The sequence below is a fragment of the Pecten maximus genome, chromosome 12 (genome assembly GCF_902652985.1).
Source record: "Pecten maximus chromosome 12, xPecMax1.1, whole genome shotgun sequence".
Taxonomy (NCBI): Eukaryota; Metazoa; Mollusca; class Bivalvia; order Pectinida; family Pectinidae; genus Pecten; species Pecten maximus.
This window is the reverse complement of record NC_047026.1, coordinates 38733954-38761824: the sequence shown is the minus strand read 5'-3', so window position 1 is coordinate 38761824 and position 27871 is coordinate 38733954. Positions and strand designations below refer to the sequence as shown.

The 27871-nt window shown below is 34.1% G+C and overlaps 1 protein-coding gene across 1 annotated transcript; it reads right to left on the bottom strand.

Annotated features, from left to right (window-relative positions):
- Positions 1 to 209: 209 nt before the first annotated feature.
- On the bottom strand, positions 210 to 20673 carry LOC117338843 (arsenite methyltransferase-like). The gene is made up of 10 exons (XM_033900204.1): positions 20615 to 20673; positions 15934 to 16123; positions 14070 to 14220; positions 13250 to 13386; positions 11897 to 11966; positions 8248 to 8329; positions 7618 to 7749; positions 3797 to 3936; positions 2412 to 2531; positions 210 to 1538 (listed from the first exon to the last, which is right to left on the bottom strand). The coding sequence occupies exons 2-10, from the start codon at positions 16101 to 16103 to the stop codon at positions 1449 to 1451; spliced, it is 1092 nt and encodes a 363-aa protein (XP_033756095.1). The 5' UTR covers positions 16104 to 16123; positions 20615 to 20673; the 3' UTR covers positions 210 to 1448.
- Positions 20674 to 27871: the final 7198 nt, after the last annotated feature.

Genomic DNA, 27871 nt, shown 5'->3' with positions numbered 1-27871 from the left:
CAGTAAGTAAAAACTCACGATTACACTGGTTGCAATTTAGAATATCACATCATATCTTAACAACTAATTCATTTCTTTTCAAAGCCAAACTAACAAACAATCCATTCTGTAACTTTTGTAACTCAGAAATTGAATCAATTGTTCACCTTTTTTGGGAATGTGATCAAGTTCAGAATCTTCTTGAAGGTCTAGATATATTATTAGATACATTATTTATTCCCTTTAGACTAAATAAAAAAACAATGCTTTTTGGTAAATATGATGGTGATTATAAAAATCCATCCTTTAAAGTAGATAATCAAATTATTTTGATTATAAAACAATACATATACAGAAACAGATGTCTGCATAAATCTTTAAATATCAACTCTTTACTCTATTGTATTTATGATCATTATAAAGTCAGAAAATTTTGTAGCTCTAAAAAAGGGGAAAAAGAAAAAAACAAATGTTTGGCTGAATGGAGAAAATGGGATAAACTTTTGCAGATTATGGAATAATACTTTTTTAATCTGTTTTATTGACTTATACATTACACATTTATTTGTATTAAATATTAATAATCGCATACATGTGGTACCTTCTTCTTTTGCTGGAATCCCAGTGTCTGACAATTGCAGTAAATATATATAATTGAGTTAATCTACATTTTTAGTAACAAGTCTACCATCCAGTCCTTTCCTCTTTTGGCATAAATTGTGTAAAGTATGTTATTTATTTATTTATTTATTTATTTATTTTTTTTGTACTATCTTTGAATAAAAATACTTTAAAATATTACAAAGTACTCCCTTCCTTTTCTTCTTCTCCTTCCTTTCTTTCTTCCACTTTTCATCCTTCTTCTCTTCCTTCTCCTTCTTTTCCTCTTCTTTATGTATGTCTGTATATGTCTATATGGATTTTTGTCGTTTTGTTCAAGATTAAATAATATAAATGTTATGATTTGTATCCTGTCCACGTGTATTTGTGTTTGTTTTTATCTTATACCATTGATGTTAGGTGTGTATGTTTGTTAGGGTGAGAGGGTGAAACCATATGACGTTATATTAAATATGAAAGGTTTTGGAAGAATATATAGTGTGAAAGCTGAACAATTGAGTGAATAGATGCAATATACATTAATTTGAATGTCAAAAAGATAGAATGTAGAGTGAGTGAGTAAGTATGTAAATGTTTCCGAAGTAAAATATATATATGTACCTATGTATAATATGCCTTGGAAAAATAAAACAAATATAAAAAAAAAACAATGGGTATTGGTTATTAACAATGGTTATTGATTATTTACAACGGTTATTGATTATTACAGTAACAGTGATTTTCAACAGTGATTATTTAAAATACAGCATTAGCATGTGTTGCTGATGTGAATGTTTACAGCATACATATACATGTGTGCGAATTTCAGAAAATGTTCATTCAAACATTGATGTCTGTAGCACCCGTCCTTAACAACCTGTGTTATTGTTACAACACTGGTCTGTTGCGACGACCTCTTTCTTGTTCCTTTCTTCCAGGTGTACGAATGGATCTTCAGACTGAAAACAAAATGTGCAGAAGCAATGAAGAAAAATATATCATTTTTCATCTTGGTGAAATTCTTATGACAACAAACCTATCACAGATATAGAGGCCAACTAGGGTACCGTGTATGTCATTTATAGACAGGGGGTAACAGTTGTAGTTGTAGGAGGCAGCTCACGAAGTATGATATAAAGGCCATCATAACATGTAAAATGATCACGTTACATTGGTTATGGATGTTATTTACAGAACGTTAAATCACATGTTGCTGTCTACTTCTATAATTTTGGAGCTCGCGAAATCGCTATATAATACTGCCCTAATGCACAGTATCAATTTCGTTTCATGACAGACAACTTTCGATATGCACTTTACATTTTGGGCTTCAGAGACAATATATATGACGTCACCTAGTGTTATTACAGATATATGTTTTGATAGTAATGACAAGGCAATGTTCCATGGAAGAAACTGTCAGTTATGCGATAAATATAACATGGCCATATATTTACGATAAATGTTGTTATAATTCTTAATCAATAGTATTGTATCAAATAGTTGTATCCAAAAAAAAGTATTGTATGATCTCACAAGTATACATACTATAGCATCAATACATCAATAAAACGTACTGTCTTGGAAATGCTCACTTACTATGTCAATAATTTGAGAGCTTTTGCTCTTTATCTCACGAGTTATGAGATCAATATAATTTTGATAAATAGATCAATACCAATTATATCATATCAAATTTAACTTATTTCTGAACTATATATTATATCGATATGTTGTAAGTATATAAAACTTGTAAGTAGTTATTTGTCTAATGTGAATGATATTCCATAAAGTGTATTACGTGAAGAGTATTTAATAAGTTCTTACTCTACCTTGGAATCTACATAGCAGTCAGATTCTTTGCGATGTGGTTGAATGTCAAACTCCCCACTGAACCTGGATGATCGAAAGACTGTTGCTATGGTACCGTCTACGGAGTTGATAACTTTGGTCTTATAATGCAATGAAAAAAGTTGATGCAGATTAATGTATTTGTTTCTCGTGTCGAACCATGTCCTCGTACATATCTTTAGGGTCATCTATATAGCAGAATAATGTTGAAGATTTGAACAAAAATAGTCATATATAATATACCAAAATGTTTGTTTGGACATGTAGCCTCTCACAATCACCAATAATTTGCTGTAGATTCTATCAGTTTCTTTTATAGAGTAATTTTGTGGTAAGACGTGGTGGCATGGAATAATTCTAAGACACGCAAATGACCAAACCTGAAAAATAGCCAAGCTGTTATGCTCACAAATACCTATAACACAGCATACAAGCATTTGTTTGACAGGATTTTACTTTATGTACGTTTAAACGCTTATTTTGTTTTGACCTTGAAATGCAAATGGCGGCAATGAATAATTTTACAAATATGGCATATTGAAAGGCATTTCAATAAAAAAAAAATGCTCCTATATCATAGTTTTAAGACATCTGGTCAGAGTAAGAAGAACCTTTTCAAGTCAAATTGTTAAAACTGGTGAGTTTATGCCCTTTATCAGAAATAGGCATATTTTACCCCAAACTCAACTTTGTGTGATATCATTCACGACCCCCATTTGCATTTCAAGATCAAAATAAAAACAGTGTTTATACATATAATAAAGCCAAATCTGGTCTAAACCAATGCTCGAATTTTGTACTTTAGACACTAGTGAGCAAACCGACATGACTAGTTTGTGTAATATATGCGATACAAATGAGCTAGTTATGTCCCCTGAAACATGCATTTTCGTATGTTTTGTTGAAATTTACAAACATATTAACAAATAACATGTCAACAGAAGCAAGTCCCACGGTTTGCCATGATACATACTAAACGTTCAGCATGTTACTTCTGTTAAATTGCACCATAGTAGGGATTCATAGGCCTGTAAAATATCACTGTTTTGACTGGATTTGCTGTTAAGATGCCCCTTAACTTTAAGATGATTTAAACAACATGTAAACTTTATTTTAAACGTCAATGCATTAGTAAACAATTCAAGGCAGACACAAAGTTTCATTATGATAAGTACCCTTACCTACCTATATTTCATACTGCTGTGACTCCAAACACACGAGAAAATTGCAAAGCTTTAAATTGAATTGTGTGATTCATTCTAGAATGGACAATCTTACCTTAAGTTAAGTTTTGTGACACGTTCTAGTATAAACAATCTTACCTTAAGTTAAGTTTTGTGACACGTTCTAGTATAAACAATCTTACCTTAAGTTTAGTTTTGTGGTCAAAGTTGAACTCCTCCTCATACCCAGGTATATTTCCATTATATGTCACCTGGGAAGCTTCACACTTTTTGGCCGGCAGTTTAAACAAGCGATAGGTCACCGATGCATATTTAACATCCCCTATAATGGTGAAAGGTTATAGATACAGAACGAGTAAATCTATATTGATCATATTTATGAATCTATTTTCTTTACATTAACTTCCCTATAATTTATGTTCATTATTATTTTGTTATTTGTAGCCATACTTCAAAATAGTATTTAATATGTACAGGCGCCCATGAATGATTAAATTATCGTTATTAAGTGCGTACTTTCTGCTCCTGGTGATAGCCTTCCAGGAGGTAAAATACGTTTTATATATTGTATCACTCAAGCATTCTGTCTATATGATGAAGACAGGGACCACCAGATAACCTTAAACAAGGCATCCTGAGATGTAAAAAAAAAAAAACGAACTTCCTGCGGGGCAAAATTATAGTAAATGTTCAAGTACCTGTTTGGCAAGTAATTAATTTAATTTTATAATATCTGTTTTTATATATCGTGTGATTATACTCGGTTAGATATTAATAATATATTGAAAATTGACAATAATGACTCCTGTTCCGGTTTGAGACCTGCAGCCATGCCTTTAAATGGGAAGGCGAAAATGTATGGAATTTTCCCTTTGAATTAATTAATTCCAGACGAATATTTGTTAAACAGTTTCTGAATGTGATAAAGACAATGTATGCAAATGCATTTCTTGCGACAGTAGTAATTTATCCTCAGAATTACTGAATTTCGAATCGTCTTTTGTGTGAATTGTATAAATTCACGGTAATGGCAAACAAATGCCGAAACAGAGATGGAAGGCGTTGTTCATGTGACAGTAACATTTCAAATCGGTTGCTTATCATCTGGGGCGGACTGCCAAATGTCAAACTAGAATACGTGAGTCACTGACGAAAGGCTAGAGACGAAGGAAAGCAGGGAACAGAAGTGGGAAGTGTACCCACAACACTGAAGTGCCGAGAAACGAAACCTTTTGTGAAAAACGATTCATTTTCCATATACACCATGTGCCAGCCCATGAACGGTGCCGGAATAATAGGTAATATGTGTGGGAGCGGGTGTGGTATGTATAGGTGTTGCCGAAGTGTTCTTTCTTCCGATACAGAAAATCCTTAACTAAATCCTAAACTATCTCGGACCATGAAAAAAATTCTCGTTATACTGTCTTCAGGGCACCATTTTATTGAGACAGATGAAAACATAGTAAGAGCAAAATGGGGCTTTGAATGTTTATTCAGTCATAGCAGTCGAGATTCGAGAGGTGTTTGTAGTTAAGTGAACAATAACTTTGAACATAAAATATTTTACATTTACTGATCATGACGGAGTTATGCAATAGTCAATTTAGAAATACAGTACAAAACTTAAAATAAATGGTTAAAGCTTACGTCAACAATAGGGATAATTCTTATTTCTACAGAAATCTTAAGGAAACAACATCTGAAGTTGAAGAAAATTATATCTTATATGAGGAGATTATAAACTAGTTCAAGCATTCAGCTTAGATTGCTTTAACTGTGTTTCAAGAAACAACACACAAGCCAGCGAGGAACTCCAAACTACCATTAATGAATTTAACCTCTTGGCTCCATACGGTATATATGTTTAAGAAACACCGTATGACAAAATCCTGACTAGATGAATAGAATCTGTCTGCGTTTTCGCAGTTCCACGTTTGCGGCGTTCCGCCATTTTGTATGGACTGTAAAACCCGCCGTTGCATTGTGGGACTAATTTTCAGTTATTATTTTTGGGAATTCCCCGTATACTTTCATAAATACACATTTTCTTTATGTATCAAGTCCGAAAACTGTAAATGTAACATTGATATATGTTTCTTCGTGAGTATGTGGCTTTAAATAGCATAGTTTGTAACGCTATCACTCATTGGTCCTAATGAAATCACATGACATCAATTATTTACTTGGAAATATCTCATGATATCACCGAAGAGTCAATAGCATGTTTTGTCAGGTCCGTGGAATCTTATATTGACTTCTGCTAAAACTAGAAATTATGTCATGTGTGCTAAGATGTATTTTTAGCAGAGGTTAATATAACATTCCAATGAATTAGCGAAATGTTATATTAATCTCCCAGTGAAGTGATGAGGTGTTTCCTCGATTGTTTTTCGTTTTTGTTTTCTCTTCTCTCTTTTTTTTAACTTTTATTAATCATATAATAAAGTAAATGCAGATTTTAGTTTCGGGAAATCCATTATTTTACGGACCTGCCCTGAACTATATCCCCATCGGCCTACGCCCTCGGGGAATATTAGCCAGGTTATGTTCGTAAAACCATGGATTGCCCTCAACCAAAGTTTGTACTTGTATAGTATATCCTACAGTTTGGGAACGGTTGCTTTACAACAGTGTGGCAGGCTATTACTAAAACAATCCTCTGAAGTCAGCATTTTGCTAAAAACTGTTTCAAGTTTCAAGTTTTATTCAAAACTTTAGCATTTGCCCATCCGTATAACAGAGCAAAAATACAGTAGATATTCAATGTAGAGTAATGTATAGAGAAGGAATCCCTTATGACATATAATTTGATTCGAGAATATATTTTCCTGATCCACATAGTTTATTAATACTTTGCGAATTTAGAAACTGGATAGCCTTAAAAAGTGAAGCATTTTTCCAGTAATAGTTTTGATGTATATAAATCTAAGATTCTGAAATTTGTTAGTAAGAAGTGAATTGCATCTCCCACATCAAGGGAGTTGCATTGTTTATAAGTTCTGGCTTCCCTCGGAATTTTTCTGTATCCTCCTGTCTCAAATTTCAGTGATTCAGCCGAAATACGAAATTTAGTAAGACATATTCCATATTTAACAGGTATATATCTTGATAGATAGAATTGTTATCGACTAAACAGGTATATATCTTGATAGATAGAATTGTTATCAACTAAACAGGTATATATCTTGATAGATAGAATTGTTATCAACTAAACAGGTATATATCTTGATAGACAGAATTGTTACCAACTATAATATATTTATATAAAAACATTTAAATGATGTATATAAAGTAGCTCGTTTGGTCCCCTTGATCAAATAATCTCTATTATTTTTATAATATACATTGAATGGATTCAACCACACATCATCTCTGATACTCTTTGCCCGATTGAATAGATTTATATTTGCACTCCAATTTACCAAAAATATCATAACTGTTGCTATGACAGTTTATGAAATAACTATCACGTCATCCTTAAAGTAATGATTTTCTTATGAAGAATGACAATGATATTGAGAAATTTCTGAAGATCTAAGGTAACATGTTCTTCATCCTTTTCCAAATCAGCAATTATTGTCTTTGTTTCGAATACAAGATTAAATTTGTAAAATACCTTATACTTAAAAGTATATATATATAAAACCTGAAATATTTTTCACATGCATTTTCTTGCCGAGCTTAACGTGTTGTCCAGGGCATATCATACCTTGTTATAACTATTTGAGGTAAAGCCTGAGTGTAGGATTAGGAGTTGTAACGTAACGAGGGATTGACTTTCTGATTCGTTTTTAAATACGCATATGGTATTTTTGGTTACGAATAGACATTTTAAATTTGTAATGTGCATACGATAAGATATACAAATCAATATTTTTGACTATCAATTGATATTTTATTAATAACGATTTTATATTTTTGGAATTCAAATACATAATTATGAATATCAACATGCTATGTTCTTCATCAAGAAATACACATTCTTCCAAGATATGGTACTAACCTAAAAGTGCCTTGAAGTCCTCCCGGTCCACAGGGATTGGATTAGCAATAACCATATAGGGCTTACTGAAGCCTATTTCACTAGCCAGGGTATGGAGTTCATTCCACCATAGAGCTCCAGCGCAGCCCTCCCCTGTTTAAAAGTTTAGAACTTTTTAACAATCATTTTAGTATTGCTGATCATTTTAGATGTTTTAAATAGTCTTCAATATTAACAGAGGTTCCAACGTCGAGGAAAGACAACCATGTCAGACTTTCCTGACACTTTGTAACACAGCATTCATACCCGCCTACCCCCCTCTTTGGGAAAGTAACTCCAAAACTGTTAACTTTTATCAATCTGTAATAAAGAAATTAAATAAACACCCATGTTTACCAAAAGAAGACACTTAACATGTAAACTTTAAAAGCTTTTATGAAAAGCAGTCCTAAATATTTTATAACTTAAAACAACTTGAGGAATGAAATTAACACAATATCATCTACAGAAACTCCAAAATGTTGACAAGTTAGCCTTTGGAACTCTTAATATTTTTCTTTATTTAATATTAATATTTTCATATTTTTCAGGTGATGTAGGGATTCTTTCCTCGTACAGAACCTCCTACAAATGAGAGTAGCATATACGTACCCCATAATATTTTATTTTTGCGTATAGATTCATCGACAGTTCGATCAGCATATATGTCGCTGAAGAAAAGCTCACCACCTTCCTGAAAGCACGAATAATGTTGAATAACCAATTTTGCTGTTTAAGGTTTGACATGTTAAACGTGTAATGCCAATGACCTTCAAAAGATATTCATGTTATAAACTATAAACCTTATTGCCTAGCCTGAATCCTAACCCGTGATACCATGATTAGATGGTGTACATATGAACTAGATCGGCTGAGGGTGCCTACTGAAGTAATTGTAAGTGGGATATTATTTAGTTATTAAGCTGTAACACTAAAGCGAGATAGTTTAGCTGTCTATAAAAGCATACATAGTACGTCTGTCAGTCCTTCAATATAAAATCACTTTTGACACATTCCCTGGAGATTTATAAGAAGTTTTATGTTTATAAATACTGTAGGGTTGTGGGATCTCACAGTTAGTGGTGTGCCTACGAAAGGAGAATACTGGCTCTAAAATATCATTGGGAGAAGAATGCGCGATTATATGTAAATATGAATTAAGAAATGATTTATGAATCAAAATAGAATAGAATTTTCTTCCTTGAATATGAGTATATTTCTTATTTTACTATTTACATATGTTACTGTGAGATAAATGAAGAATTATCCTATAATAACAGAGAATACCGAGGTAATAACAAAATCGCTATTCTAGCTCAAAGTACATCAAACGAGGACATATTGAGAAGGCGTTTGAAATAAAATTGACACCTGTTACCTTGAAAGTGGATTAAGGTTTGTTCATTTGAGGAAAACTGAATAGACATTATTTCAAGCATTCCAGTTTACTAATATCGTTCCCTTGGGACTCTTGGTTGTTGAGAAGACATATGAATATTTAAAAACATTGAACCCTTTTGACCTTAAAAAGAGGTCAAGGTAATTCCTTTGAATAAATATGGTAGATTTTCATCCCAGCATGCTACTGGCCAAATATGTAAACCCTGGGCCTCCTGGTTATTGAAGTAAAAATGTTAAGTATTTGACACAATTTTGCCATTTTACAATTGTTCAATCAGCAGTCGACACCTGGCAGGCAAATGAATCATGAAACTAGGAATTAGCCCTTGTATATCGAATTCACAGGGGCATGTGAACACCGTACGTAGTGGGTATTAATGTGGACTAAAAATAGAAAAATTAACAATAGGGAAATTGACACCATTACGCTTAATTAACATTCAGCTTAGTGTTAAGTTATCTCTGTCGGTTACGTTGTCAGTAAAGATCGCGGTAAGCGGACGATATTGAAAGGTCTGCCAATCCTTCACTACACGTTCTACAAGTTCGTCTGGTATATCCGATCGAGATAGCAATGGGTTTTTTTTTAAGATAACACATCGCCGATATACCTGAAATTGAATGACTTTGGACGGCCTTTGTACGCGTTCAAATAAGCTCCTCTATACATGTTTTCTCCAGTGTAGGCTTACAGTCTGTCATATAATCCAGTCACAATCAACATATGCTAAAGGGCACTGGGGACCCATACATCCCTGCTACGTAACCATGTACAAGTATACATAATTCGTCTGCACACCACAAGTAAACATACAAAACAGATTTAGCCAGGACACAGTTGTATTTTTATATCAAATAATTAACACTGATCTTTTCATACACATCGTCTATTTTAGATTTTAGTATCAAATATCAATGAGCGTCATTAACACTGATCTATCTTTTCATACACATCTTCTCTTTAAATATTGAAATAAAAATTGTACCAAACCGTGCAAATGCGTAATCGTATAGCATAGGTGAGCAAGATACAGTCTCGAACATGTGTGTAGACATTGTGTGTGGATTATTATTACATATTCTGCCAACGTCGGACGCTTGTCCTGGAGCTTTGTATAGGATCTTTATGATATGTCATGAAAGGAGTCAAAGATTTTTTCGTTGACCCCATGAGGGGTCAACGACTATGGTATTGGCTAACTTGACCCATTTCTATGGGGGAAAACTACATTCTGCGCATGTGTGAGAGGAATCAGTATATGACATGACCTGACCTGATGTCATTTAAATCCCCTAGTACAGCAATGTTACATGATATGTGTTTGATAATGCCGCTGGTGAGGAATCTCAGTCAACTCTTCCATACGAGAGGGGGGGGGGGCTATTAATATCAATTAGTAGTATACTGGTCCACTATATTCTGCTATATATAGTATCAGTTTTAATGTTACTTACAAGTTTACGTTATAATTAGCACGTGCGCGTCTGAAACTGTACTTAAGCGACTACGTTGAAATATCTTTAACAGCTCTCATTTGATCTGTAATATCCACCTTTGGACTATCTCATAGTAAAACTGAAGACAGCGGAAGGCGGAGGTAATATGATTTTTTGATGTATATCAAAGGAAAAAGGGATGTTCAGTTGGTTATAAACAAAATAAATACAGTATATTTCCTCCTGAACTGCCTTCAATATTATTATGAGATAGTCCAGGGGTGGATATAACGTCAGTGATAGTAACCCCTGGAGTATTGAGGGTGATACATATGTTAATTGAAATAAAATTGACAAAGGAAAGCCCTAATATATGCCTTCTTAAAAGTAGTTAGCCAAGAAAAATGCCTATTAACCAGACTAGATTCCTCTGGTGTCTGTAGGAATAACCAACCTATTGGGTCAACGATTGCTTTTTAGAAGAAAGCAACTTGTTTAATTCGTTAAAACTTCCTTTAAACCCACCAATGAGCACATGTTTAAAATTTTCAAAAAGTAAATAAAATTTGGCGACACTTAACATAATACACTTCAACCTACAAACAATATCACTTTGTAGAATAAAGGATCAATATTAAAAACACTTGAAACGAACTTTGTCATTACAGACACAAAAAAAACCCACTTTATTTATTTTATATTTTTCATCAATGAAATACATAAATTTTCACAAAAGTTTAATATGCTACAAAAATACTTTGCATGTAGGTACAAAGTTGAAAAGAAACACATACAATATCATGGAGTGGGCTCTACTTGTCCATGTTCATATCCATATGTTTTCAAACATGCTGTATATGGTTTACGAGTAGTTTCACTTTTGTTATTAACTCATTTATTTAAATGAAGTTTAACTTGCCAATTCAGTAAATGGAAATATTATAAATAGAGGAAATTGTGATTATATTCCACTAGTGTTTGGGGCTGCTCCAAACGTTCCCCACCCTGGCAACTCAGCCTTCCTGAGTGAGGACATTTACTGTGATAGGGACTGACCCCTGGGCTCCCCCACCCTGGCAACTCAGCCCTCCTGAGTGAGGACATTTACTGTGATAGGGACTGACCCCTGGGCTCCCCCACCCTGGCAACTCAGCCCTCCTGAGTGAGGGCATTTACTGTGATTAGGGACTGACCCCTGGGCTCCCCCACCCTGGCAACTCAGCCCTCCTGAGTGAGGGCATTTACTGTGATAGGGACTGACCCCCGGGGTTATGACATAATAACATTGTGATGATGCCTGGTCACAAGGGCTCCCCAACCCTGACAGCCCATTAATCTATCCAGGAGGGAGGATAAAATACGTGTAAAAAAAACCTTATACATTGTATGAGACGTCACAATTATTTTCTGACAGGATGATTACCTTGAGGACGTTGTAGGATTCCCTTAGAACAGCTTTCTTATCTGGACACAAGTTTATCACACAGTTGGATCTGGAATGGTAAACAAAACCCTACTCTTGTTATAAGAAATATGCTATTAAAACAATCCGTGTAGAAGCCTTTTTGTTCTAGAAACTAATCATGCTGTGAGAGTTTAATCTAGTTATCAATACATTAACCCGATTCATAAACTATCTGCAAATTTATAAAAAGGCAAGTATCCAGAATTCGTTGTAAAAAGACTAGCTATACTGATACTTTACGTCCACTGCTGGTGTAATAGACAACACACACTATTGTTAATATATCATGTAGTACTATCTTATACACATGTACCATACATACCATTGTCCAATGTAGGTGTTTAACCGAGTTTTCTGACTGGTTGTATTCAGACAAACGATTTCGTTGTTTTCATTGGTTTTTGACATTACAAATGTTGCTTTTATTGTAGTGAAAAATATAAACAATTTACTAACGAAAACAGGTACGTTGGCAGCACTGCAAGAACTAACAAATGCTAAGCTGATCTGTTGAAATCGGATGTTGGCAGCTCTGCAAGGACTTATTATTGTTAAGAAGATCTAAAGAAAGCAGAAGTTGGTAGCAAGGACTAAATATGTTACGTAGACCTAACGAAAGTTGATGTTGGCAGCAAGAACTAAGTATTGTTTAGATGACCTGGCGAAATCAGGCATGTTGGAAGCAAGGACAAATTATTGTTTAGATGACCTAGCGAAATCAGGCATGTTAGAAGGACAAATTATTGTTTAGATGACCTGGCGAAATCAGGCATGTTGGAAGCAAGGACAAATTATTGTTTAGATGACCTGGCGAAATCAGGCATGTGGGAAGCAAGGACAAATTATTCTTCAGATAACCTGAGAAGATCTGGTTTTGACAGCAAGGACGAAATAGTATTTAACTCACCTGACACATCAGGTGTGTTGACAGCAAGGACTAAATATTGCTGAGCTGATCTGACGAAATTAGATGTTGGTAGAATGGACTAAATATTGTACAGAAGACCTTGCGAAATGAGGTGTTGGCCGCAGTACAAGGACTATAGATTTTCCAGCTAAAAACGCCTACCATACTTCAATAAACCGTTGTATAACCTTCGCCATAGATAACATTCATACTGATTTTTATAGTTTTGTCAATGTTTTGAGCCTAATGATTTTTTGAATAATATCAAATTTCAAACATAAACAGTAGAAACTCAAAAATATATATAATTGCTGACCATATATCTTTATAGCAAGTAAGTATTCTACAATGCGTACAGTCTCACTATACACGCCGAGTTGTTATATGATGATACTAATACTCACACGATGATGTCATAGTTGTTTGATGGCAGTCCTGCTTCTGTGAGTTTCTCTATATAACCCTTCACAAAGTCAATGTTTGGTTTTGTGTATCCAAACTTGTTGGTGTGGTAGCCAATATACTCGCGGGCCACATCAATCTATACATAGAGTAAATAATATCTCTACAGTCTATGTTTAATCTGTCTATATCCGAACGATAATCCTTCTACAGCCTATACATAATATCTCTATACCCTATAGATAATCTCTCTACAGACTATAGATAATCTCTCTACAGCCTATAGATAATCCCTCTACAGCCTATATATAATATCTCTACAGCCAATACATTATATCTATACAGCCTATAGACGATTCCACTACAACCTATAGATAATCTCTATACAGCCTATAGCTAATCCCTCTACGGCCGATAGATAATCCCTCTACGGCCGATAGATAATCTCTCTACAGCCTATAGATAATCTCTCTACAGCCTATAGATAATCCCTCTACAGCCTATAGATAATCTCTCTATAGCCTATAGATAATCTCTACTACAGCATGTAGAATATGGCAATGACATTGGAATGCATGACGATTGCAAAATTGTTCCGTTTTGAACTGTTTAAATGTCTGCATTTGTTACTTAAACACAACGTTGTGTGCTAATTATTGTATCATATTATATCTGTGGACGATTCGCTCAAATGCTATTTTATATCACAACATGTTTTGTTAGCTCCGATCGATACACAATGTAACGTTTTAATTCATTTATTCTATGTAAATAATTGATAACAATTCAATATTTGTACATATAAATATCCTTAATGAATACCTGTTCATCAGTCATATCTATGCCAGTCACATGACCTGTTGGGCCAACCAATTTGCTGAGAGCGAAGCAATCACGTCCACTTCCACAACCGAGGTCCAAAATCTTCATCCCTTTAAGTTTCTCTGGGATGACCATTCCACATCCATAGTACCTCGTGACATTATCAAATATTTATATAATTTTTTATCATAAAGATTTAGAACTAGATACAGTAGAGCCAAACATGGATTATACTTCGTCATACTGTTATTTTGTCCTTGTAGGGTTAGTATATATTAATATAGAGGATATTGAATGGTTTCCCGTTTAATATAACATATATTTCACGAGTATGACATAATATCGATATTTCCACAAGTGCGAAGCACGAGTGAAAATATGTAAATATTCTGTCATACGAGTGAAATATATGTTATATTTAACGGGAAACCATTCATTTTTCTTTTTTTTTGTATTTCATATACTTAAAAACAAAATTGAAAACATCGAAAAATTAAAAGTAAAAAAGTGCGGGAATCAGTAAAGACGTCATCTCTTTGTGACGTTACTCCACGTCAACTTGAATGGACTGATCAGCGCAAATTTAAGCGTTTTCTGCTGTTATCGGAGAATCTGTGAATGAAAAGCTAACGTCAAGTTAGTATTTTGTCAAAAACTAGTCAGAATATTTCAGAAATACCGCAAATTAACCAATGTATCTATCTTCGCTTCGACTGGAAAAATCAGCAAGTTTCAACGAGGTGAATACAAAAGTTGGCTCTGATTGGTCAAAAACGGAAAACTTAAATTTTCACTACAAATCTTATATTTTCACTGCAAAATCTTATAATTTCACTGCTCATAGCTGCAGTGATAATATAAGATTGATTAGTTTGGTAAATTTCTATATTTCACTGGCAAAAATGCAATAAATATGTATATATATATGTATGTATGTATTTCCAACGCCCTATGTTTTTACTGCATCGTTGCAATCATCATTGGTCATTGTTGATACAGGAACAAAATCTGTATTCCCTATGTGTCCCTGTCTCTACCACACCGAGATCGATCATTCATTTTAAAGGATGGGTCCTTTGCATTAAGGAAGATAATTTTATTTAAATGTCACCACCCTAATATATTACTGGAAAATCCTGAAGATTACAAAAACATGTCGAAAGACCTGTGTCATGTGGTCTCGGGGAAACAGTTCGGTCCCAACACTTCGAGGAAACAGCGTTGACTGTCTAAGCCAGGAAACAACTGTATAAAACGCCCAGCCATTCAAAAAAAAAAGATTTTCAGCGAATATAGATTTTTACAAATACATATACAGAAGTTTTTACTGCGGATGTTGACAAGGCGCGACTGCTCAAAATTTATCACTTGGTCCAAATGAGTCAATCTCGAAATATTAGCCCCTTGAAACTATACAGTGTTACCCAACTATCCATGTAAATGTAAATTACGTATTTTTGACTATTTGAAAATTGTAACATAACCCCGGTTATAGTCAAAACAAGACCGAAAAGATACATCGATATATAACGGATGAGATTTGAGACCCCTGATGTACGTCTCAGTAAATCAGTAGAGCAGCTTATGTTCTATCGAAAGTTTTTCAAATGTAAAAAACCATGGAATTTCTTTTCTTAAGCTTCAACATTTGAACTAGTTTAATCTTTTCTATGGCAATATAAATATGCCAATATTGTGGATACATTATATGTCAGGTATTCGACAAAGTCTACTTTCAAATATATCAATATGTTCATGCGTTTTCTTTCACTTGTAATCACTCCGAATGAAATAATAACAAACAATTTGATTTCCCGATAATTTCATGATATTCAAGTCATGTACAAATACACAAAATACTTACTTTGAAGCAATAACTTCATGAACAAGTTCTATGGCCTCTTTGACAGGCCTAGTGACCTTTCTTCCTGGAGCCACACAAGCCTGAGTCTGAAGATCATCCACAGTCTGAAGTCTCTTTCCGTAATATTCCTTGACACTGTCGCGAACCTCAACATCTGTAGTAGAAGCCATGGTATTGTTTACGTGGATTTCTGGAATAAAATGCAAGAACAGCACATCAGAATTAATACTAATTTAATGAATGCGTCTGATTTTCATTTTCATGAGAATACGCATTATTCAATATAACTAGACGGGGCTGAACACAGGATTATTAGGGATTTCCATTTCGGATGGAAATCACTATTGTTATTGTTATGTTTTTTCTTATTATTATTATTACAAGCTTACCGGTTATAAGTATTTATATATTAAAGTATTTAAAATGCTGAAGTATCCATCCACGTAAATATGGTATATTATATACACGTCTCTTCCAGAAGGTAGAAAGTTGTAGTAACATTTATTATGAAGTGTTTAAGGGATACGATAGTAACGTGACCCCGGGGTCAGGGTCTGCTGAGAGTAGCCAGATCACACCTGCAGATCAGTCAATTTTAAACAAAGATGCACCCTGTACATGAGAAGTACAAATATACTTGATAGAACTATCCCGTGAAGTAATTCGACTATGGTTGAGAAGATGAATTATTTATATGACCATTTCCGTAAACTGTAAAACGAAAGTAGGTCTTGCCCAACTACATATAGATTACGATACGATAGCTATAAATTAAATCAGTGTTACTTTCCATTGTAATTTAGCACAATGGTGTCTCAAAAATTGCGAAAATAATCCGGTAATGTTCAATGGTCTTCTGTTTTTATTACCGTCGTGTTTTCTGGGTCGCGTTCTAATAACCGACGCCACGAAATGTCATACAGTTAATGGACCGAAGTGTTATCCACTCCAAACCTCCACTTATCGACTATAGATGCCTGATTCTATAGCATGTGGGCTTCCTACGTCATCAAATTCATTTCCCGCGAAATTACTGGGAAATCTAAAACAATTCTTTAAATGAAATGAAGCGAAAGAAATAGAAAACGTCTAAATAAAAGTATCGTGATCAGTATTGAGTACAACGTTAAAGTTCATTGTAAATAATTGCTACTATTTGCTAACCTAAAGCATAAGTAATCTAAATCAAATTATTTTAAAATCCATATTTCGTTTCTATATTATAATCTTAAAATTTGTATCACAAGATCATTTAGAAGCTTTGCAGTACTTACTCTTCCAAACGCACAGATGCTTTGATTTTAACAAATATGGCGACCTGAAGCTGCGAGGCGGTTTGGATTGGAATTAAATTGGTATATATTCGGCAAGTAAACATCGTACAATGTTCCCGTATGGTCAGATCATCTAATTTTGTCATTATGTATTCAGAACAGTTGTTGTTTAGTCGCTACCGTCATTAACATAAAAATTCGGATTATTATATAAATACTTATTTAATTATTATTATTCTTAACACTTTTTTTGTGAACAAAATCTCTCAAAAACGAATGCAGATAGAACGTTCATATCTTAGTACATGATAGACAATATCAAGTTGTCGATCTTGGTGCAATTTTATGTTCATACGTTCAACGGTCAAGGTCACAGATCTATAAATAGAACATTTTTGGACGTTTTTTGAACGATCATAACTTCGTAACGGATCGTTCTATTTCGTTCCCGTTCAGTGTGTTATGTAGATCAGGGACAGAGCTAACTTTTCTCCATGCCATCTTATCAGAGAATATGTCAAGGTCATGACCTCGCCAAGGGGTAAAGAAAATATCGAAAAAAAAATTCTCAATCTGAAAGAGTATGATGCACTGAGACGAAATATGAACTTTTTTTGATCGTCGGATGAAAAATGACGGAGATATGGCACTTTGAAAATTTCGAAGTGTTTCCCGCCAAAATTCAAAAAACGGCAAAAAATGACTAAAAATTTTTCAGCTCCTTCATTTATACACATACAGATTTGATATTTGGCACAACAATAGCATGTAAGAGTAGCTACAAAAAATACTATTTTTCATTGACCTTGACCTTCATTCAAGGTCAAATTATCAAAAAAACTAAAATTCAAAAAAAATCTTTTGAGTCAGGCTCTTTTTCTGTTCGTTTTATTCCCTGAACAATCAGTGCATCTTGTAGATCATGGTCGGCACTAACTTTTTTCTTATATATGTTATCAAAAAATATCTCAAGGTCAAGGTCTAAGAATGAGGTCAAATCAAGGTCAAAAATTTTAAATTCAAAATTACTAATTTTTTTATATGAATCATGCAAGTTTTATGGTCGTGCGATAAAAAATGACGTAGAAATGGGACTTAGAAAAGTGTTGGTTTTCCCGCCAAAATTCAAATTTGTCCCAAAAATGCACTAAATTTCCTTTTACTCATATATCTTTACACATACAGATTTGATTTTTGGTACAGTGACAGCTTGGTCAAAGGGCTATAAACTTAATTGCTTTTCATTGATGTTGACCTTGGCTCAAGGTCACAAAGGTCAAATGATCAAAAATAGAAAATTTCAAATTTTCAAAATATTTTCATCGTATGTGAAAGAAAACGTTATTTTAAAGATGTTTGCAACGTTAGAAGGTCAACTGATCGGTTAAAGAAGGGAAGCGAAGAGAAAACGAATAGAAAACGAAGAGAAATCGTAGGTAAAACGTACAAAGGCGTTCGTCAGAACGAGAACATATCAGCGATCATTTTCTTGTTGGACGGTTAAGACAATAAATGTTATAGGATACATGATACAGTACGGGATACACGATACATGGAACGGGATTCACAGTACAGTAAACACGATACGAGGTACGGGATACACGGTTCACAGTACAGTAAACACGATACAAGGTACGGGATACACGGTTCACAGTACAGTAAACACGATACAAGGTACGAGATACACAATTCACAGTACAGTAAACATAATGCAAGGTACGAGATACACGATTCACGGTTTAGTAAACCCGATGCAAGGTACGAGATACAGGGTACAGTTAACACGATAGAAGGTACAAGATACACGATTCACAGTTTAGTAAACACGATACAAGGTATGATATACAGTACAGGTAACACGATACAAGGTACGAGATACAGGTACAGCAAACATGATACAAGGTGCGAGATACAGGGTACAGCAAACATGATACAAGGTGAGAGATACAGGGTACAGTTAACATGATACAAGGTACGAGATACAGGTACAGTTAACACGATACAAGGTACGAGATACAGGTACAGCAAACACGATACAAGGTGCGAGATACAGAGTACAGTTAACACGATACAAGGTACGAGATACAGGTACAGTAAACATGATACAAGGTACGAGATACAGGTACAGTAAACACGATACAAGGTAAGAGATACAGGGTACAGTTAACACGATACAAGGTACGCGATACACGATTCACGGAGATCAAATGATACAAAATCTAAAAATTCAAATTCTTTTAAACCCGTTTATTTTCATCGTATGTGAAAGAAAAGGGTTATTTTAAAGATGTTTCCAACGTTAGAAGGTCAACTGATCGGTTAAAGAAGGGAAGCGAAGAGAAATCGAAGAGAAAACGAAGAGAAATCGTAGGTAAAACGTACAAAAGCGTTCGTCAGAACGAGAACATGTCAGCGATCATTTTCTTGTTGGAAATCCCGTGTTTTGATCTTGATCAAATCTAGTTCTTAGTATTATTATTAAACAAAAAGAAAACAATGGCGCCTTTGTGATAAAATTTTATTTTTCAGATTGTTTTTAATTTTGAACATTTAACAAATACTAAGCCTTTTTGTCATATGGCGTTGGCTTTTAAAGTGGTGGTTTGATCCTAAATTCCAATCATACTAGAAGTAAGGAAGTGGTCATTTGACGAGCCTATCTACTTTGGAAACTTAAAATTAACTTATCGTCGAATGAGCGAGTCTACACCGGGAGAGATGACACAGCGACTATGGTATGTCGAGGAACAACTCGATTGACAACAAATTTTGTGTGTGTGACATCGGCATTTTCCTTGAAATTGGTTGTTATCGCGGATAAAGTGGAAATGATGCTTGGTTCCTTTGACATGTATCGGGATTAGCTTCATCATCCAGCGTCATTTATAGCGGTTAACTTGATTTTATAAAATGCGTTGGCCCAGATATTTTGTGTACTTCAGTTGTAAGTAAACACTGTGTCATATTACATGCAAGCATTATCGGCCTTTGCATACACGTGTGTGTAGATGTTAGGCTAGTGAATGTGGATGAGTGTATTAAGGTGCAGCACTCATTGTCACTGATAAGGTCAGTAGTCAGTGATCAAAATAGTCAATAGTTACCGTAGTTACCGAGGACACTACATACATGCACACGTGCAGAGTAGGTGCAAACCAGCACATGTGAGACACGAAAGCAATATTTTACTAAGATAAAGGAATATATATAGAATGCACCCGTTCTATTTTTACCGTCACACCAAACCATATATGGATATGCGACAAGCCCGTTTTTATTAACGTTCTTTCTGCAAATCATAGTTATGACTGCAATGTATTATATGTTTGCAAACATGCATTAAAGTGATAAATAGGTATATACCAAAACACATACCATCTGATTGAGATTACAATGTAGAAACCTACCTTATTATAGCGATGTTTTGCATTCGAGTGAGAAAAATGTTTTCCTTTGTCACATAAGGCCTCTGACCCCAATTGTATCTTCAACGAATGTAGTGCATAGAGAAAGGTTAGTTTTATTACAAAATACTTTCCCTGACTAATCTATGACATCTATAGATAATATAGATTTGTATTACAATATTAGTTTAAGTGATATAAATTAGTTTTGACATTGTTCCCTATTTGTGTGTGCGGCAGGACATACTGAGTAAGTAGGCTTGAGCAGTGATATTTTGTAGTGTCCGGGTTATTTTCTAGATTTGGATAGTGACACTTATGACCTATAGTCGATGTCATCATAGTGTAAAAGGATCGGCTTTTCACCTAAAACAGACACCTTTAAAATATGTATACCCAGGTTCGGTGATCTTGGGTCCGTCAGGGTCTTACATTCTGAGTCATAATGTGTACGTGCAGTCTGGCAAATAAACACAAACTTGTAACGCACAGCACGTGTACCGCAGGGGTGCCACGTGTGTCGGACTGCTACCAAGGTTTTGCCCAGGGTTCGACTGCCGCTTTCGCTTGCAGATTCCAAATACAAATGAATTATCCAGTAACTGGCGATATTTTGTAGACTGGTGAGAAGGAAAATAGACTCGTCATATAAAGTTCAACAATTTATTAACATGTGTAAAAAAAATAAAGTACCAAAATAATACCCGCGAGGCACAGTGGGGTTTTACAATTATATACGTCTAGCCTAAAACATATGCCAACCATCGTTTAATCACAACTAACCATATAAATGAAATAAATGTATTTTACCCCGAGTCTCAAGCACGTGGCATGTCCGGTCAGAATACAACATTTGCTAACCGGTAAGGCGAGGGATGGTTGTTGGAAATCTCGTTAGTAGATACGGGAGAAAAGACGGGTGGTATAGAAACAGCCCGAGAAGCGGAAATATTCTCTAGCCACTCCGCGAGTGCTCTCCAAATGGAATAATTCCTTCAAGCAACAACCTGACTTCCGACATGACACCGGCACATGAGACTCAAATTAAACAAAGTTCTATACATCGAAAATACGTCAAAATACTACACTCGAAAAGAAAAATACATGTACGATAGTGGCAAATAATATCCAGCAGACAAATTAATATGAAATTTAGGAAAGGATGGGCGACGGTTATCTAATTAATTTCACAGATTAAAAGTCAACACCACTTACCCTGCTGACACCAGGACGAAATCCCCCCCCCAGCAGCACGGGTATCTTACGTAACCGGATGTTACAATTTTCCGGAATGAGTCCATAAATAAACGAGCGGAACGCAACTGCGTTACAAACTCAAGATATATAAAGTTTAGGTAGTTTTATTAACACAACACTGTGTAAAATATACAGACATAAGGACAAATTATACAACTCTGTCACATACTCAGCACACATACTATTTGACAACATGACAGTAGTTTAGTAAACTAGCGGCTACATGGCCGTACAACATGTATAAACGATAATATACAAAACGTATAAACTATATAGACAACCGCGGCAATCCGCACGTGCAATATTCGCGCCAAATTACCTGTACTCGGAACACTTCCAGTGTCAAATGACTAAGGTATTCCGAATAATATAAACAGCCGGTATATCGAACAATAGAGTGGTAATTTGTAAGCAGACAGTCACCATATAATCTACTCTATACATTTTATAAATTTCCTCAACTTTTACAATAGCAACATGACCTTTAGTCGATGTCATCATAGCAATATGACCTATAGTCGATGTCAACATAACAGCATGCCTGATTGTCAAATGAAACACAACATGACCTTTAATAGAATTTAACACAACTATTTTACTTATAGTAGAATTCAAAACAACAACATGACCTTTTGTTGAATTAATATCAACAGCATGATTATTTGTCGAATTCAAAACAACAACATGACAATATACAATTATTGCCCTTGTTCCGGGTTGACATGAATATTTGACCACCCGAGAGGTGTCATGTCACCCGAAGACGTAGCCCGAGGGTGACATGACACCTCAAGGGTGGGCAAATATTCATGTCAACTCGGAACAAGGGCAGTAATTGTTTTATTATACCGAAAAAAACATAAGTGAATTAATTTTGGTATCAATAAGTTTATTTATTACTATCAACAGTTTTTAAGAAAAGTTTTTAAGAGGTACCCCATCGTCTTTCTGGACCCGGCATAAAATTCTCCCAGTCGAACTTTCAATGTATGGACGTCGAAGTTTTCACAATCCTTTGGTCTAGGCCTACCTGTTGCAGATAGGAAATGTCTAAAGGAATCCACGGCCACATTGATGACCCTTTTGGTGTTTTTAGAATCCTTTTCTTGCAATAATTTCGCCAATTCCTCCTCTGTTGGCAGACGATAGCGTCCGCCGGCAGCCATTGTTGTTGTCAAGCAGAATACTCGGAACTTCTCTGATTCGACTACTTTTGAAGACGTTACGGAAGAGAGTTCCGAGTTGGGGCTCACGAGAGGGTGACATAACGATTTTGGAGGGCTCACGAGAGGGTGACATAACGAATGTTTTTAATCACGTGACATGGTTTTCACTAATCAGAAGCTGTGATACAAGTCTGAGGTATAATAATATAATATATAGTCACATTCAACATAACAACATCTGAAGTCACATTGAACACGACACCTGGTCGTTTTACGAATTCAATGCATAAACATGACTTATTGTCGAAATTCAAGACAACAGCATAACCTTAAGTCGATTTCAACTCAACACCAGGCCTATAGACGGATTCAACACAGCAACACAGCAACATGACTAAAGGGTGAATTCAACACAAAAATATGACTAATCGCCAAATCAACACATCATATCGTATAGTCGAATTTCAACACAACAACATAATCTGAAATCGAATTTAACACAATAAATTTAAGTCAAATTCAACACAGCAGCATAATTTATAGTGTTATTCAACACAGCAACATGACTGACGGTCGAATTCAACACAGCAACATAACTGATTGTCGAATTTCAACTCACTAAAACCTATCTTCTAAGTCAACACAGCAAAACCTGAACTCGAATTCATCACATCATGACCTATAATCGAATTCAACCAATAACATGACCTATAATCGAATACAACACAACAGCATACTTTATAGTGGAATTCAATACACAACCATGACATATATCTTAATTCAACACAACATGACTAGTAGTCGAATTCAACACAACCAGATCTATAGTCGAAATCACCACATGACCTATAATCGAATTCAACGCAACAAAACTTATACTCTTATTCAACACAACATAACTCAATATCAAATTCAACCCAAAAACATGGCTTATAGTCGAATTAAATACAACCACATGACTAATTCAATACAGCATTACCTGTATTATAATTCACCCCAACAACATTGCCTAAAGTCGAATTAAACACAACAACACTTATTCTCGAATTCAATACAACATGACTTATAGTCTAATTGAATTCAACAACATAACATTGACGAATTCAGCACAGCAACATTAACTTTAATCGCTTCTTACACGATTCGCTTGCAACGCGTGTTTTGATTGGATACGACCATGGTCTAAACTACGATAGAATAATGACCAATCGTGTTAAACCCGACCATCGCGCTTAAGCCACGCTCCGTTTCTAATCAAAATTATATGGCGTCAAAGTCAAGTTCGCCTCTTAACGAAATTTCAGTTCACCGTAATGAGTCGCCATTGAAGCATTATAATGCAGACACATGAACGGAAAGTACAGTACCAAATGGATTGTATTTTGTTGAATTAATTAAACAAAAATAGTAAATATTGTTCTTACCGTCATTTATTTATTTTTTTATTATTTTTTTTATTTTCCAAAAACACATATATCATTTACAGTCAATAATTTTAATATATCACATGCACACTACTGCCATAATCTTTTAACAATTATCCTAACTACTCACACTCATCTTCATCCTCATCATATCATCCTCATCCTTATCATCAACATCACCATCCAATCATTATCATCATCAATCATCATCATCATCATCATCATCATCATCATCATCATCAAAATCATCATCAGCATCAAATCATCTTCAATAGTCATCATCCTCATCTGCAATAATCATCCTCGTTCTCACCACCACCATCATCATCAATCCTCATCAAACATCAATCGTCATCATCATCATCCTCATCATTATCATCATTCAATCACCAGCATCCTAGAAACTATTTTATTTGAAATTAGAGGGAAAACCATTTCATATGCGTCTTTTAAGAAAAAACAAAGAAATAATCAAGAGCAAGATCTCAGGGAAAAAATTATAAAAATAGAAGCTCAGGAGAAGGTAAATTTAGAAGAATTAGAGGCCTGCCAAAAAGAATTAGAATCAATTAGAAAGAATAAACTTAAAGGGAACATTTTGAGGTCTAAAGTAAAATGGGTTGAAGAAGGTGAAAAACCTACCAGGTATTTTTTCAATTTAGGAATTTTGTTACAAAAATTATACCAGTCATAGAAAAAGATGGTGGAGAAATAATCAGGAATCAAGAGGAAATTTTAAATGAAGTGCAGCAATATTATGAAAGATTGTATTCAGAAGACAATAATTTCCAATTTGAATGAATATCTTAATGTAAATAATATACCAAAATTGAATTTTATAGAAACAAACAGTTTAGAGGGTAACATTACTTTAAGTGAAGCATCTCAAACTCTAAAAAATATGAAAAATAATAAAAGTCCAGGATCTGATGGCTTTACAGTAAAATTCTTTAAATGTTTTTGGAAACAATTAGGTCATTTTGTAGTAAGATCAATTCAATATGGATTTGATATTAAAAATTATCTGTTACACAAAAACAGGGAATCATAACATGTTTACCAAAGGGAGATAAGCCAAGACAATACTTGAAGAATTGGAGACCCATTTCACTTCTGAATACAATTTATAAAATTGCTTCAGGTTCAATTGCAAATAGAATAAGAAAAGTGTTAGAAAAACTTATCAATACTGATCAGTCTGGTTTTATTTCAGGAAGGTATGTAGGTGAAAACACTAGAGTTATATATGATATTATGCACTATGCAGAAGAGAATGATATTCCTGGAATGTTACTCACAATAGATTTTGAAAAAGCCTTTGACTCGGTTAGTTGGGATTTTATTGATAAAGTGCTTGATTTTTTTAACTTTGGGGATGATATAAAGAACTGGGTTCATATTTTTCAAAATGGTTCAAATTCATCTGTAAATCAGGGGGGCAATTTATCTTCATTTTTTAATATCAAACGTGGATGTCGACAAGGTGACCCTATATCTCCATATTTATTCATTTTATGTGGTGAAGTCCTAGCAATTAGAATAAGAAATAATGATAATATTAAAGGAATAAATATAGAAGATACTCCACTACTGTTCTCTCAATATGCAGATGATACATCAGTTATCCTTGATGGATCTAGAAATTCATTAAGAGAGACATTGGATGAGTTAAAAGGATATGCAGATATATCTGGGTTAAAAATAAATAAAAGCAAGACAGAAGTAATATGGATAGGTAGCATGAAATATAGTGAAGAACAATTTTGCCCAGAATGGAACCTACATTGGGGAAACCAAAAATTTAACATATTGGGTATTGACTTCCGTGTAGATTTACATAAAATGACTAAAATGAACTTTGACAAGAAATTGGTTAAACTTAAATCTCTTTTGAATAATTGGAATAAAAGGATACTTACTCCTATTGGTAAAATACATATAATTAAATCTCTTTTGGTATCACAATTTAACCACCTTTTTATAGCTCTACCTGATCCTGATTTAGCATTTATCAAAAGACTAAACACAGAACTCTATAGCTTTCTTTGGAATAGTAAAGTAGACAAGGTGAAAAGGGACATTATCATAAAAGACTATACAGAAGGGGGTTTGAAAATGCTTGATATATATTCTTTTATAAAGGCGCTAAAGTTATCATGGATTAGAAGGTTATACTCTAAAGCAAGTAAATGGCAACTAATCTTAGGCAGAAGTATTGATATAGGTATGTTAGCTAATTGCGGATCAGGATACATCAGAAAATGTGAAATGAAATGCAAAAACAAATTTTGGAAAGATGTGTTCAAATCTTGGGGATGCCTTAAAGAGAAAGAAGAGACATTTTTAGTAAATAGGAATTTTTCAATAATGAAAACACCCATCTGGTTTAATAAAAACTTAACAGTAAATAATAAAATGGTGTTTTATAAGAAATGGTATCAGAAGGGGATTTTTATAATCAATGATTTATTTAAATTGCCAAATTTAAATACTTTTTATACTTTTCAGGAATTTAAAGATAAATACAATATCAATACCAACTTCCTTACATACCATGGTATAATAAACTCTATTAGGAAATACACTGCTCACAAGCATATAGAAAATGAAAATCTAACTTATCCATTAGTACCCATTCATTTAGATTTTTTTTTTAGAAATATTAAGGGCTCTAAAGACTTCTATAACATACTTTCTTTAAACAATAATATATCTACAGGAAAAAAGAAATGGAATAGAATGCTTTGAATTAGATGATGAAACTTGGAAGAATATATTTATGATCCCTTTCGAAGTTACTAAAAGTTCTAAATTACAGTGGCTCCAATATAGAATAAACCAACATATTTTAACCACTAATTCATATTTATTCAAAATCGGATTGACTGGTAGTCCAATCTGCTTCTTCTGTAAAACAGAATCAGAAACAATTGTACATCTATTATGGGAATGCAAAGAAGTACAGTCATTTTTTGATAACTTTGAATTTTTGCTAGATACGCTATTGATTCCATTTACTTTCAATAAAGAAACTTTCATTTTTGGCATGAGAAACAAGAAAAATATATATTATAAAACAGATAATCTTATATTACTCATTATGAAGCAGTACATCTATAGAACAAGATGTTTACAGCAAATTCTATCGGTACAAGCACTGAAACTTACTATTAGAGATAATTACAATATTCAAAAATATGTTTTTATTGGTAAAGATAAGGGAAATATAGAAACATTTCATAATAGATGGAAAAAATGGGATAAACTTTTACAGACAACACCCAACTCTTGACAATACTTCTCAACTTACCGTCATTTATTGATTGAAACGTTTATTCCGTCCGTGCGGTAGCATCTAGCTAAAAAAGATCAAAATGAAATGGAATAAGTGCACAAAACTTCACATAACGGTT

Bases quoted from the DNA above. Each gene is read 5' to 3' on its own strand.
- LOC117338843 (XM_033900204.1), bottom strand. From the start codon at position 16,103: ATGGCTTCTACTACAGATGTTGAGGTTCGCGACAGTGTCAAGGAATAT. The intron at 14,221-15,933 runs GTAAGTATTTTG...TAATGTCACGAG, and splicing joins CATGAAGTTATTGCTTCAAA to GTACTATGGATGTGGAATGG. The intron at 8,330-11,896 runs GTAATCATCCTG...TCGTGCTTTCAG, and splicing joins AATCCTACAACGTCCTCAAG to GAAGGTGGTGAGCTTTTCTT.